Source organism: Camarhynchus parvulus, chromosome 3 (assembly GCF_901933205.1).
Source record: "Camarhynchus parvulus chromosome 3, STF_HiC, whole genome shotgun sequence".
Lineage (NCBI taxonomy): Eukaryota > Metazoa > Chordata > Aves > Passeriformes > Thraupidae > Camarhynchus > Camarhynchus parvulus.
In genome coordinates, this window is record NC_044573.1 from 87,690,574 (window position 1) to 87,706,576 (window position 16,003).

At 37.2% G+C, this 16,003-nt stretch overlaps 1 protein-coding gene across 9 annotated transcripts in view; it reads right to left on the bottom strand.

Annotated features, from left to right (window-relative positions):
- Positions 1-16,003, bottom strand: part of LOC115902774 (dystonin-like) — a 289,291-nt gene that overhangs the window by 78,529 nt on the left and 194,759 nt on the right. For all 9 annotated transcript variants that reach the window (XM_030946564.1, XM_030946561.1, XM_030946560.1 and 6 more), the window contains 11 exons: positions 14,126-14,302; positions 11,359-11,482; positions 9,311-9,519; positions 8,724-9,041; positions 8,374-8,540; positions 7,675-7,831; positions 7,304-7,430; positions 4,779-4,841; positions 3,750-3,985; positions 1,915-2,044; positions 104-303 (listed from right to left, as the gene is read on the bottom strand). In XM_030946564.1, the coding sequence (XP_030802424.1) occupies positions 104-303; positions 1,915-2,044; positions 3,750-3,985; positions 4,779-4,841; positions 7,304-7,430; positions 7,675-7,831; positions 8,374-8,540; positions 8,724-9,041; positions 9,311-9,519; positions 11,359-11,482; positions 14,126-14,302 (1,908 nt within the window). The remainder of the gene's footprint in view (positions 1-103; positions 304-1,914; positions 2,045-3,749; positions 3,986-4,778; positions 4,842-7,303; positions 7,431-7,674; positions 7,832-8,373; positions 8,541-8,723; positions 9,042-9,310; positions 9,520-11,358; positions 11,483-14,125; positions 14,303-16,003) is intronic.

The window sequence follows — 16,003 nt, forward strand, 5'->3', positions numbered from 1 at the left end:
GGCTTATACTAACCATGTTCTGCTCTAGATGCAAAATAGTACTTTGCTAATAGCAAAAAGGCAGAAGAAACTTAAATCAATAGTGTGTGTTGGCACTACTCACCTGAACCTGCTGCTTTTGTGTATTCAGCATATTAGGATCAATTGATAATGGTCCCAGCACACTGACCATTAGCTCCTTTTCTACAAGCCAGTGCTTTAGCTGAGCTTCTGCTGTCTGGAACTGGATCAGGTAATTGGAAGACTCCTCCAGTTTTTGTTGTCTCTCAGATGTAACTTGATTGAGCTCTTTCCATTTGGAATCTAACAAAGGTAATGTTAACACATTGCATGCATGTTCTAGCAGATGGATTGTGAGACAGCAGACTATATATGAAACATAAACAGAGCTCTCTCATAAGGCTTCATGCTGATTAACTCCAGATGCCTTATTGCAGTGACTCTGCAAATAACATCTTTTAAGTCAGACCCACATACACTTGGATGACAGTCAGCCACGCGTGGAATTTTTAGTGCAATGAATATTCCACATGTAATAAAATTATACTAGAATATTACTAAATGAAATACTCCCAAATTTAGGCTTTGGTCTCAAATGATATAGAAGGCAAAGGGTTCTACTCAGTTATAACTCAGGTGCCTGATTTAGACAGACAAATATCCCTGCTTATTCAGTAATAAAGCCTCATAAGTTTTCAAGGTTGATCAGAAGCATAAAATTAGGCTTCAACTCTGAACAGCCCTCTGAAAAAGCCTAACTCTTTCAAATGTCTGTATCATTCATCTAAAACCATTCATCTAAAAAATATAAACCAGGTACCTAATGATGGGTAATGAGAATATTCTGCATATAGGTATTTCAAAAGCACTGTGTGAACTTGGGTTCACACCTTGCCAGTCTGTGGTCTTTTCCACAATGGCGAGTGGCTTCCAGAGCAGCCTTTGAGTCTTAATCTTGTAACTTCCCCCTTCCTCTCTGTGATACTGTCAGTGCTTGCTCAGTCCGCTCTGGTATTTTGCTAACTCTCCCTGTCCCTGATTTTCACCCCTGTTTTTTACAGTTCCTTGTGCTGCTTCACAGTCCTCTGCTCATTCTGTTTGAATCCCTTTTCAACACTACTAAGGGTCTCTTGGAGACTTTACCTGCCCCTTAAAGTTTTCAGAGTTCCACTCTGAAACAAGCAGGACAGACTGGCAAAATTCTCAGCTTCAAAATTACTGTTGGTGTAGCAATGGAAATGCCTATCACTATGAAACAAGATTGACATACCATGCTATTGACCTATAATCAATTTAAAATATGACTAACATAAAAACAATTTTTAAAAGCTCATGACAATTAAGTGTTGTAATATCTCAAAATCTATTGACTAAGCAGGGTAATTTTCTTTATTTTCAGTGGCTTCTTAAAGCAACATTAATACAGTTTTTTAGCATTTTTTAGCAACATTTATACAGTTTTAGAAAACAGCAAAAAAACACCAAACCCACAAAATGCCAAAAGCCACTAGTTCATGGGGAAAATACATGCAGAAGGGCACTACAAACAAATCAAATCATTTTCTACATGAAATTAGAATCACCTTAATCTGTTATATTTTGTAAAAAGAACAAAATATATATGTTTCTTGTAACTGGCCAGTCAAGTTTTAGCTGCACAATGTTTGAAAAAGATAAAGCCTCTCAAACAGGGAGTCAAGCTATAGCCTGTGCACTAATACAAATTCAAAGCCCATGGACATCACTGGAATTAAATCAGATCTACATGTTTGCAAATGGAGTTATTTCCACAGAATTTAAGAGGTAAGAGGAAACAAGGTATTAAAAATACTTGTTCTTGCTAATAAATTGAAAAACTCATAATAAAACAACTTCCAAATCAGTCTGAGCTATAATATAGCTTTATTGAAATACCTATTTTATCCAATGTTTGTCTCCACTTAGGTGCCTCAGGAGAGTTAGGGTTCTTCTCCAACAGCTCTGTAACTTTGTCCTTCAGTTCCTGCACTTTATTTGCACTTTGCTTTAATTCAGTTTCAAAAAGCTGAAAATTTAGGTGATAAAATAAATACATAAATACATAAATACATAAATACATAAATACATAAATACATAAATACATAAATAAATAAATAAATAAATAAATAAATAAATAAATAAATAAATAAATAAATAAATAAATAAGAGACTAAAGAAGAATGGTAAATTTTGCAGTCCATAATACTGAGATGCAAAACATGAAGATTAAAAAAATATCTAGCCTACATATACTACTTTTTGGTATGAATCTCAAAACATGTTATAATGACATATGTTGCTAGTCATTTTTTTTGGAAGAGAGAACCTGACAGATATCAATTATATTAATAATTATTGCTTAATTTGAAAAAGTGACAGAACTAGAAGAATTCAGATAAGTAAGATTCACAAGGTCCCATCATATCCACAAATACTTGGAATCTATTTATGTACAGAATGCAATCTGACTGATGCAAACTACAGCTCACAGTAGAAATAACCCAGCTAGCTCCGACAGAGAGGGGTATGGTGTGGCCTCATTTACCTCAGTAGAAGTCCTGCTATCACAGACAATTTAATGTAGATCTCCTAAACCCATAGTTTAAAGAGAATCAGAGTTTTAAGTGTAAACCTAACAGAAGAGAACCTGAGATCTCTAACTTGAGACACTCCAGCAAATCCTAATTAATGCTGTTCTTGCAGACAGAAGTGAATGTTTCTTATTAATTATCCAAAACCCACAAAAGTAAACACTGAACAAACTGTACTCGATTTAGAACTTCCAGTAAAAGGTCCAGTGCATCAGATGACTCTTGGCTGGGCACTCACTCAGTTTACCAGCTATTTGTGAATACTTTTCTATTACTACACTGTGGGTTAGATGATCATGGTAGTTTTCTACATTCTCTGTTAAGAAAAAAGAGCTAGTTTTCTTTCACACTTAGTCTGAGTTTTATGACTGAATTTTATCCAACTCTGAGGAAGTTGGTAGCTGGTCAGGTTAATTTTTAAGGGTGACCCGCCAAATATAAAAGAAACTCAGTTAAATCTAATTCTGTCTTTGTTTATATACAATCACTAGCAAGAAAAGAATTTTCCCTATCCATTACATTTCCCTTTCTAGATGAACCTTACATGTGTAAATATTGTCCTTCATTGCTAGGGAAGCATATGTCTCCAATGCTGAAACAGGACAGAAGCTTACTGCTGAATCAGTGGTTTTCTCATATCAATTATAAAGGGGGAAGGAGGCAGTTGTGCAGCTATATAACTTAACAAGCATGACAGGGCTGCTGAAGAGAAACACTGCCTTGGAAGAGACATAAGCCACTGCAGCTGCAGAGACCGGGAGGTCTGTGGAGCATCAGTGAGCCAGCAGCTGCAGAAACAGCTTTTGGACACATACAGCCCTTCAGATATTAAAAGTAATCTATTATAAACCTCTAAATCACTGAGATTAAAAAAGTTCATTGCACAATCAGCACAGCCTCACCTTTTCAAACTGTCCACCAAAATTATTATTTTCTGACCTGCAAAACTCATTCTCCCTGACACAGTGTTCCTTTACTCCACTGACACAGTTTGCCAGATTTGCTCTAAGCCTGACTAATATGCTTAGTAGGAGCATTTAAATACTCTCTGTAACATTAAGCTAGACTGAGATATCAGTTATTTCATAGCATCTGCCTAATAACTACAAGAGAAAGTATTTGTTTGAAGGCACAAAGTACCTTATGTTGTTCAACTTGGGCTTTAACTGCTTCACTATCTGTTGGAGCAGCTTCCCAGTCTGATGCAGTTTTGTCCATTTTTTGCAACCAGTGCATCATTGAGGCCGATTCTTCCTGAATATTTTGCATTTTTGAAAGCATACTTTCTAGTTCTGAAATCTTTTCATTCAATAAAACTCCCAAATCTTCATAGCTGTGATTTACATTCGACATAGCTTGTTGAACAGTTGTCAGTTCTGTAAAAAGAGGTGCATAAAGACTGTGTTAGAAGTTACAAGCCCTTGAAACAATACTGAATCTAGTGAAACAGTACTGAACAGTGGCTAATAGTCCCCTAAATAAGAAGTCACTGAATATGTTAGAGTTATTTCCAACCCACTCTAAATGTGGCAACACTACATCTGAATGAGTTAATATAAGTTCCTATTTGCAAGAACTTCTTATTTCACAGAAATCATTATTTCAATACATACAAGTGCACAGACTTGTTTCAATCTTTCCACCCATTGCTGCTTTAGTACTTTAAGTAACAATTCCCTGACCAAAAGTTGAATATACTGGGCTAAAGTTCAGCTACTATAAAGTCCTTATATAAAAATTCCTTTTTTTTCTATAAAAGAGTCAGTCACAGTGATAGAAATGTATATAAAATGGGTGTATTTGTGTGTATACACATGTTGTGAATACTGATGGGTGTCAAAGTTTCAATCTCCATTGAAAGGTATTTCTCAAAAGTCATGTTTTATATTAAAATATCCATCCTTGTATATATATAAAAGTATATAATGATTCAGAAAACAAGGCCAGATTGGTTGGTCTTCAAAGACAACAGTAAGATAGGTATTGTTATAATTACTTATAATATCATGCCCTAGTCAATGTAATTGTCTTATGTGATGGTGATTTGAAATTGCAGTCAAATAATGACTGCTACAAGCAGATTTATGTACAGCATTTAAAAAATACTTCCACATTTAACAGTAATTGGCAAGCAACAATTCTTTATCACATGCTGAGATTTTTACTGACCTTTATTTTTCAAGAAATCCTGAGTTCCTGGAGCTCCTCCTTCACCATTTAAAATTGTGCCACCTGTGGATCAAAAGAGATGAAACCTCTTGCTTATCTGAGCCTTTTCCCACCATAACCCCAGCACTTCATTTCCTCTTCCAAACACTATGATCCAAAGCTGTCATTACAACCTGAAGAACGAAGCTCCAGCCAGTCAGGACCATAAGGGGCTGTCACCTAGAAGAGCAGTGCATAGAGGGTGGGGTGCACATATGCGTGGTGTATCAGCAGTCCTACTGCTCACAGTTCTGTACTAAACCACTGAGCAGGGCCAAAGCTCCATGCCCTGGCTGTGAGGCTATTCACATCCAGACTGCTGACAGCACTTCCTTCCTCTCCCCCAAAGGACCCTGTTCCCCACTGAGAACACAGTTTTACCCAGCTGGGATAGGTGTAGCCTGGAAGAGGACGAGCTGGCAAATGCTGTGACTGGGAAGAGCACTAAACATTAAACTGCAAAGAGGCCCAGAGTGCTTATTGCATACACCACAATCAAAGGCACTGCTTACCTAGGGCACCTTTACCCACCAGGGAAGGGGTTGAGATGCCATTCCTGGAGGTATTTTAAAAACATGCGCTGCCTGGGGACGTGGTTTGGTGCTGACTTGGCAGCGCTGGACCTCATGATCTTAAGGTCTTTTCCAATTTAAAAAGATTCTGGTTTATGTACATTGTAACTCTGCACAGAAAGTTGTCCAAACCAACTGGATTGATCCTTCCCTATCTTGTCATAAGCAAGACTGAAGCATGTGCTCCATGATAGGAATTGCAATGTGGCACTCTCATACCTGAAATCCTTACTCTGAGGCAGCCCTACTGATTAACCATAATATCAGAGCCTCTGAAACCAGAGCTAATGGGCTTTGTAAAATGGAGTCAGAGCAAAGAGCAGGGCCACGAGATCTCATGCAGAGACCTGCAGGGAGAATCACTTCCCACTCTCCTGCACACACGTATTCCCAGAAGAGCAATTAGCAGAGGAAGATTAATGGTTGCCTTGGAAAAGGCTGTGCACAGTACCAGCTGGACAGTGAGGACCACATTAGTGGCAGCTGGAGGATGGCAAGAGAAAACAAACCAGATAAGAGAAGTCACAGACCCCAGCCAGAGTCCTGTAGATCTTCACACTCTTTTAGCTGGACTCTGGTATTTATAACTGCAATAAAGTGATACGCAGTACAGCTCTTGTCAAGGAGGGCAAATGTTTTGGTCTGGAGGATTATAGCTGCTCTTATATGATAGCTATTTAACTTTTCTATCTGGATGCATATGAGTAGAAAAGAGGCAGAGGAATGAGCCCAAATAGATCATAGAAGATTCCAAAATGTTCTTTGAAGGATTTTTATTTAAAGTTTAAGAAAACCCAACAAAAACAACAGAACAAAAAAACCAAAATAACCCCAACAAACAAAACAAAACAAAACCAAACCAGAAGCAGCTGTAACAAAGAGATATAAGAAAGAAAGTGTTCTACTTTTGCCCAATAGATATCCTCTGTCAGTCCCCAACCTCCCAGTCATTTACAGATGATCAATGAAGGCCAACACACTTGAATTTATATCCAGGCCTAGTCAGTTCAAGAACTGACTGAAAATGTGCTTATCGCCATTAAAACGCCCCAATGTCCTTGAACTATGTCTGGAATGATACTTGGCAGAATTACTGGTTTCTGTAAAACAAATTAATATTTAGCACTAGAGTAAAAAAAAAATCATGTCAATAGACGTGGTATCTTTAAATTATGATTGCCAGTAGATAGAATTTAGCTGAAGGTCTAGACAAAAAAATACATTTTGGCCTAGAAAATCATGCTGAGATACAAAATTGTTTCTCTTCTGTGCTTTTGTTTCAACTAAAACAGGGACTAATACTAAGTATGATATTATGTTAGGATGAGTACATTTAACTAGGCTCATTTTTTATATAAACTATCTCCTCATTATCCTTCTAACAAAAACTCCACGACTCTGCAAACCTTTCTGTGTTTGCTTGGTGTCACAGAATAGCCTTTTGGCCATTAAATAGGCATCTCTGTGCAGGTACATCAGAGTTTGCAAAGAAAGGTTTGTATTTCTCCTGCTTGCAGACTTAATGGATATGTGAAGCACCCAACACTGATCAGAAAAAGTCTTCTCATTCTCTGAAGCTTTCTGGGATGAGGCGAAGGCAACTGGGAAACTGTCATTTTATTCCCTATCTGGGAAGTAAATAACAACTCTAGCGCATGTTAAACTTTTACATCAGCACATTTTAACATTATTTTGGCAGAGTAAAACAATGAGAATGTGTGCTGAATTACTACAGTAGCTAGACAGTTTAAATAGAAATAGCAAACAAAGGTCAGAAGAGACATGGCTAAGTGTTTTCTCACAAGCCATAATATTCAGAATGCTAATCCAAGGGTGAAACAATATTAATTTTTGTCTTGAAGGTTTTTAAAATTCTTGGAATGTGTAGGCTTACCTGGTCATACAAAACCGTACCTGATTTGGCAACTGCTCTCAGTTTTGCAGGAGAAGTCACAGCAGTGATTAAGTTACACAGCAAGGTTCCTCTGCTATTCATTTTCTGCAGTTCAGGTGCCTTTAATGTCCATTCATCTTTTAAATTCTGGTTAAGAAAGACAGTAATATGTTCATTACAAAACTGACTTCAAATTTAAGAAAATTAGTGTACAGAAAGGAACAACTTTGCTGCTTGGGAATCTGTTGCAAACTTACAAAAGCAAATGGGAATGTAAATGCAGACCCCTAGTCCCAATTACTGTGACTGCTTACACCTTAAACCTGTATTTCAATATTAGTAATAGGTGCCTTATTTCCCTCAGCCAGATTTCACTTCTGCAGAGGCGTACCAATGTATCTTCCAAAGGTTTCTTTAACTCCTCTGTATTCAGAGAGGGCCGTGCTGCTGGAATTCGTTCTGTCGTCTCTTTTATCCATTTCTTTAATGATTCTACAAGGAACTCAAAAGCATCCATTTGTTTCTGACAAGATGATACATCCTCTTCCCTAGACAATTAAAGACAAAGAAATGATAGCATTCCTTCTAAGAATTAAACCAACAAATATTATTAATCTGATATTACTATTCCTAAATTCAAAGTGTCAAAAAGCTAATTTTATGGATATAAGCAGAATGTGCGGAACCTAGTCTTACGGCAAAGGTAACTTCTATGAAATCTCTAACAACTTCTCCAGTTTCGCTTTGCAGCCTGATGCCAAATAGTAGTCTAAAGCAATATACACAAGCAGCATTTTATGCTCCATCACAGAAGGGAGAAGTAGGGTTTTCTTAAAATTACCAACAGTCCTGTGAATGTCACAACATTTGAAAAATTACATATCTTATGGCACTTTTTTAGAGCTCTTGGGCCAGACAGACTAACTACAGATGCATTTTCAAAGAGAATATTTTCCTTCCAAGAAAAAAATCCCTTATTTACTCTGGTCAATTGCAATACCTTCAGATTGCATACAAAAGGATAGCAGTAATCACAGCATTCATACTGTGTTATTAGCCAAAATGGAAACACTTTGATTATCCAACTTACTTTTCTTTTATTGTCTCCTCTACCTCTTTGAATTTCTTTGACAAAGCATTTACTTTTTCTGATACCAGCGCTTTATCCCCAGGAAGAGCATGGAATGAAAGTTCTTCAAGGAGCTGCTTCAAAACTTCCAGATCCTTCTTGTGTTGTGCCAATTCTATACTAGCTTCCTGCAAAATAGGATTACATTCTTCATATTAGACTTTACCATCATTCGTTCAAAGTTAAACTCTTGATTTTAGTGAACCAACCAATGCTGGAAAAAAACTCAAAACATACCTTGTTTCTTATTCAATCACTTAGATGAGTTAGACCAAGAACCCACAACATATACAAATTGAACGCTAGAGTACCTGCATGTATTGAGACACTTCACTGACATCCTTTCTTGGTGCCTCTGTCTCACTTAGAGCCCGGTTTTTCTCATCTAAAAATGATTGAAGTTTTGTTGAAAGACCTTCAAATAACTCCACTTTAGTCTTCAATTCTTCCATTTTCATAAGCTTCTCTCTATGCTTGTTACTTGCTTCAGAAAACCGTCCTGCAAGCTCACTCATTTTAGCTTGCAGTGTGGATGCAGTGGATGGATCTGCTGTTTCCATGAACTTCTTCACTTTTTCATTCATAGTGTTTATACTGCTTTGGCGACCTGCAATGTCTTGTTCTAGCATCTGAAACATACAAGAACTACTTTGTATTACTTGCAACTAAATTTTAACAAGTGAAATTCATCTACTATACAAGAAATAAACCACTACAGCTAGACCATTCGTATAACTATTTCAGCTACAAAAATCCTTATGAGCAGTTTCAATTCATACAACACTCCTCTTTAGTAAGTATTTTTAATCCATAAAAGGTGCCAACCCAAGATTTTAATTCTTTCTTTAAATCTGAACTATCAAACAACTGTTTATTTTTTTCAAAGAATGCTACTTACAATGCTTTTACTAATAATGTCCTGAATAGCAGCAGAATTCAAAGGCACTTGATCTTGTTCTTTAAGGCTCTTTTCAACTCCTTCCATCCAATCAAGCATTTCATCCAAACCATCCTGCACACTTAGGGATCGTGTCAGAGTTACTTGAAGCTTCTCATTCCTCTCATTCACAGATTTGGATAAATTGTCATATCTTTCCACGATATCATCTGATAAAGAGAAGATATATTTCAATTTATTCTTCTAGCCAAATTAAGCTTTTAGCTTACTTCACCAGCACTCGCCAATTGAGTCAAAAATTCCTATGTTAGAATGAAGAAAAAAAAGCCAGCTTTAGTCAGTAAAAACTTGGAAGCAAAGACCAACAGAGCCAAGATACACATCAGACAAGGGAAATGAGGGAGTAGCATACAGCTGTAGTTCCCAGTGTTAGAAACTGGTTTCCATGTAACTCTAGCTTAAGACAGCTGTTGACTGTTCCCAAGAAATAAAATAACAGAGTATTAAGACAGCTCCTCTACAATTTTGTCTCTTATGTTACTGTGAGATCTGAGAGGTTCTTCCAGATGGTTCTTCATTACATGTCCAATACTTTCGAAATAACTTCCTGAAAACTACAAGCTCCAGGTACCTCCCATAGAGTTTTATCACCAACTCAAAGAGTCAAGCCACCGTTGTTCTATGTTGTTGTTCTGCAAGTGACTTACGGGATTCTATGAAGAGATAGCTGGGTGATACACACAGAGCATCTTCAGACTTCAGACAGTGATATGTGAATGTCATGCTGTGCTACTTCTCACAATTGATAGGGAAGAGTATTAGGTGTAGGTGGTAAGGTTTTGGTGGTAGTAAGGGTTTGTTAGTGACAAGTTGTTTTTGGCTCATGTGAGAGGAAGTCAACGGCTGCCCCATGGAAGACACAGATGGTTCCAGCCAACTCCCCCTGACCCCTCACAGGGCACAGCTGAGCTCCTCAGCCAAACTGGTGGTGCCACTGGAAAAATGCATTTAAGAAAAGGGAAAACACTGCATGGGACTGAGAAATGAGGGAAAAGAAAGTATGGAAACAGCCCTGCAGACATGAAGGTCAGAGAAGAAAGAGGGATGCTCCAGGTGCTGGAGCAGAGATTGCCCTGAAGCCCGTGGAGGATAGGAGCAGATAACCACACTGCAGCACATAGAGGACCCAGGCTAGAGGAGGTGGATATCTCCTGAATGAAATGCAGCCTACATCCACACTGGAACAATATTAGCCTCAAATATTTCAGCCTGCAGAGAGGTGCCTCACCAGAGCAGGGGAAACGTGTGAGGAGGAAGCAGCAGCAGGGAAATTACAGACTGACCACAAGCACCCATTTCCCATCCACACTGCACTGTTTGGCAGGGAGGGAGGAGGACTAATTGGGAAGGAAGGAGTGATGGTGAACCTGGAAAAAAGAGTGGGGGGGAGGATAATGTTGCTGTAATTTATTTTTGTCTCGCATTTCCCAAACTTGTTTTATTTGGCAATAAATGAAAGTTAATTTTTGCCAAGTCAAGTCTATTTTTCCCATGACAGTAAAAAGTGAGTGATCTCCCCATCAACCTGTGGGCTTTTCTATCTTATCTAAAAAATCTTTCACCCCATCCACTTGAGCAAGGGAAGTGAGAGAGAAGGTGGGTGGGCATCTGGCAGCCTACCAAAGTCAACCCCTTCATAGGCAGTTTCATAAAGTTAGAAGGAAGTAATCCCTAAGCTAAGCAAACTTCAAATAACTGCTTGTAAACAGGCTCCTTGGAGTCATTTTTCTCTCAGCAAATCACTACCTCTGCTCGACAATCCCTATTTCTGTAAAAAGAAAAAAATGAAATGACAGTGAAAAGCATATGGATCCATGAAGGAGAGAGACCAACAATAAAATTACTGTGTTGTAATGACTTATGATTCAACAAAACATGGACTTGAACAGTGACATAAGAATGTGGAAGCTCTGTAATTTTTCTCTTCCAGAATATGCATGCAGATACAAGTCATAAAAAGGAGGCATTAAGAAAATCAAATACTTTACCCAGTGTTTTCTGAATCTCATCTTTGTCTGGTGTCAACTCTCCCCTTGTGTCCAATAACACTTCAGCAGCTTTTTTCAGTTTTTCTACAGCAATTTGGTGGTTAGACACTTGTCCCTGAAGAACCTGTAAAATTCCACTTTTATCAGTTATGCTTTTCAGTACAGTTTACATTTTTACATATATTTGTAAATGTACATATTTACATAAGCAAGACTTGAGATACGTCACAAAACCTAAACTCAGTACTTGGAATAAACTAACTCAATTTGTGACCTCTCCTTAAGAATAATCCTGACCAGTAATTATGGCTGCTGTTAACCTTCTGGCCCTTGTTTTAGTTCATTCACCATCTTTTTTACCTTATATTTTACAATACTTGTCTGACCCAACTTATTTCTTGCATGTAACTTCAAATGTGTCTTTTGATTCATTGTTTCTAAAGACCCTTTGTACAGACTATTATAAACACATTTTTCAACTTAGCATCTAAGAACAATTCAGAGGGAAAAGCACACAATTAACATTCAACAGCAGTGGTACTGACAAAGGATCAGGCTGATATTGTAGCACAAACAGGAATAGCTTGAAACAAGATGATTGCCTTCACAGTCAGGACCCCCTGAAGCAGCGTGGCTGAATTTTGCCTTGGTTTGTCCATCTAACCAAGGAACACATGTTCAGAGACTAGCTCAGCCATTATTTTCTCCAGAGCCAACAAAAACAGTAAGGCTGAATCAATTTCTAGTGGTTTTATCTCTGTAGTGTGTAAGAGTACTTTAGGGTAAATAATCTTTAAAATTATTTCAGGCCTCTGTGCTAGTGTTTGTTTTGATTCACTTGAAATTTATACAAGTCCACAATGAAGGGACATCTCATTTATTTTTTGATTTTCATTGATACTCAATGAATATATGAATGAAAAGGTAATCCTATGTGCCCTGCCAGCACAGAGAAGTTTTGTCAGTGCATTCAGCACTGGTACCCAGAACATAAGAGTGTGCCAGAGCACAGTGCATCATCTTGCTGACCCATTTGACACAATGGGTCTCCAAGAGATCTGAAGAGGCTTAGGCTAGCTTGTGCAGAAAGAAAAAAAAAAAAAAAACAGAAAAAAAGAAAGAAAGAAAAAGATGTACCAGAAAACCTTGTATGCTAACAGAAGGCAAGCAAGCTGATGCCAGAGGCAGTGAAGAATATTCTGAAGAACAGTTAATCCCCATAAAAAAGATTAGAGCTCACCATGCTGCCAAGGTCTGTGTCTAGCTGGATTATCAGCTGCATGTGTTGGCTACAAGGGACAGCTTTAACTTGCAACACCTGACTTCCTCAAAATACTCTTTGTTTTGCTTTCATTAATTGGCTTGCTTTCTTCAGCCTCCTGGTTTTTTCTCTTCCTTTGAATCTTTTGACATTTTGTACCCTCTCCCTTCTTCCCAACTCACAGCCATTGAGTGCTCTTTTGTGTGGCAAGTAATCCATGTAGACATTTCATAAAAAGAGCCCTAGCACTCACTCCTTTTGTATTACACCCATGAAAATTTACATTATAGAGAATATAATTCATTTTGGCATAAGGAACAAAAAGTTTAAATGAAGCTTCAAATTGTAATTGGTTTTATTCCTACTCTTTCAGTGCTTGGAAGCACAAATGTACCTAAACATTCAATTGTTAGGAGTTCACAACTTACACTTTTAATTTGGTTGTCTTAAACACAGCTGTGATTTGTCTCCTTTTCCTGTCATGCACCAAAGTGCTGGGCATTTCCAGTGGCCAGTTTGAAAGACACCATAGACAAAGGTAACTACTGCTCAGGCTGACGTGAGGGAAATGGTTAAAGCATGTACTTTCCAAAAGCCATTGACTATGATTTTTCAATAGTAAATGTGTCTGACCTGCACTGATACTTCACCAAGCACAGACAAAACAGTGAGGAAGTGCCTGACCATTAGTCTTGCTCACTAAAAACCAAATAATCTTGCATTTTTTATAGTATAGGTGATTGAATGTGTTTATGAAAATATAATAGTCAGTCCAAAGATGAAGACTGTATGAAATTTTATATTACTCACCATATACTTGGCTTCCCAAAGCCTTCTCCAAACCTACACTTTATACAGATATCCAGGGTTTTACTTCATAAGCTCTATCACTAACTTGTCTTGCCTATACTAGGATTTACATGAAGTCGTCAGTTACATCCTCAGTGGCAAAAAATAAAAAACACTGGTTTTGTGTGCAACACAAATTATGTTAAGTTCACTCTCTGCAGGGTATATAGCACTGGGTGAAACTGAAACAGGCAGACAGACTACTCAGGTCACACTGTTCACCTGGTATGAGCCCTTTCATAATGAAGTAACACACAAACGTGAACAGAAAAAAAGTCAAGAGTCACAGACAACAATCAAATGGATCTCTCTATCTAGAACCCTATCCAAGCCTTATTCTGACAGTAAACCATAATCACTAAATCCTTTCTTAGTTCAAAAACTTTCCAGATTTCACCCTAAAATTTGCTAAGAGATAGAAAACACATCTTGCTTTCACCACTGCTAATGGCATCTTGGTACCCCATTTTTTTTCACTCAATGCTTTTCAGATATTGCTCTGGACAGGCAAATTTCAGAACCATAGAAGCTGTATGCCCCCATGCAAGGCAAGAATCTGGCCTGCAGCCATTTGGATTATATTAGATCATCCTGTCTTCCAGACAAAAAACAATTCCTTTTAAGACAAAAGTGCTGCTGCATTTTAAAGCTTTTTACCTTGGTTTCTTCAAGTTGTCTTTGGAGATTTTTGGGATCCACTGCAATTGGCTCTGATAGTTGTTTGTTCACAGCTATTTCAGAGGCCTGGAGACCTGACAAAAGTCCAGATGAGGCATCTTCATAATGCTGGTATTTATCCACCAGGTCTTTAAGGTTATTTCCAAGGATGCTACACTAAAAGAGTAAAAAAGAGACAAGCAAATATGCAGGCATTAACTGCATGCTGCATTTCATACCAATCTCAAACTTAAACATTCATTCCTGTTGTACTGTATTGTTTTTTCCTGCCATCATTTCACTAACTGATTTCTGATCCAAGACATGACAGCTGGACAGGCTATGCAGATCTTTCTAGTTTGTGTTCCTAAAGGATGATTTAGGATTAAACCACTGATGCGGGTGCAAAACTGGAATCTTACTTGCTGTACTAGAATAGGAAAAACTTCAGGAATAATGTTTGACCCAGTGATATAAAGATTCTTTATCATAACTCTGGTACCAAAACTGTAGAAAGCAAGTGGAAAGTAGAAATGTAGAAAGTCACTAGAAGCTAGAATTTTTTTTTAAATCAGGAGAGATATGTATGCTCATTAAAATACAGACAGTGGAGAACTGTTTTCTTAACTACCTTATCTGCGTAGTGAATCCAAAGTGATGTGCCTTGGTATTGGGCATATGCTTTGTTTTATTCACTTAAAAATATCATCTTAACAAGATCCTGCTAGTCCTATATGTTAGCATGCCCCAAAATGTTTACAGCAAATTGTCACATTAAAAAGTCAGTGAAACTCTTTCAGACTTTCTGGAGATTATTTCACAAGCAAAATCTGATTGTATCAAGTCATAATATTTATAAACAGTTACATTAAATATTTATATTCTGAACCGTCCAGAGACTGTATTTTAATATTCACAAATGGTACTTGGTCTCCATCTGGTGGGCAGACATAGAACATGCCTATTTATATAACCAGTTAATCAAGAACTGACTTTAGGATTCCTTCAACATACAAACCTATAAAATCATGTCTCACGCATGTGAAAATACATATATAAAAAAAGTAAAAGCAATCTAAGTATTTATTAAAAGCAAGAAACTTTTACAAAAGGCAAAAATTCATTTACAAATTACAAATTTTTCATTTTCTTGGAAAATCTCACTAGTTAAGGACAATCTCACTTTTTAGAATTCTGTCCTTAGAGACACAAAAGGTCTACTTTGTCCTGCATATTTATTGTCAAATATTTAAAGCATGTCTCTTGTAACCCTGCTAAATGTATATATGGAAAGGATAGAATGTGGAAAATAGACAAATCAAGTTGCTGGCATGGGAATTTTATGTGCATAAAAATAAGCTCTCTGAAAATTTTGCTATGGAATCTTTACATTCATACTCAAAGTAATTCAATAAACCAACTGGAGAAATTTAACATGTCAAGAGAATTGTCAAATTAGCTGCACTATTCATAGCAGTTAAGCAGAAAAAGTAAAATGTGCTTCTGTAAATTAACAGCTGTCTTGATAAACTGAGAAAACAAGTTTTATATACTTTTTTCACCATGTAATCAAATACATGTCTTTATAGAATTAACATTTCTGAGCATGAAAATCTTAAAGGGATAAAAATTTCCAGATAAACATGCCCACTGTTGCAGACCAGCACTGTACCAGTGGACATGGAAGCTCTAAGGAGTTTGAACCTATGATCTCAGAAAAATATGAAATAGCACAAGTCAAAGGCTACTGACAGCAACTCTTTCTTCAATAGTTCAATTAATAATTATCTCAGAAGTTTACAGTTCTGGAATATTATCAATATTGAACCACACTTGTTTTTTTAAAAAACAGCTGGAAATTGGCATGTGAGATTAGTT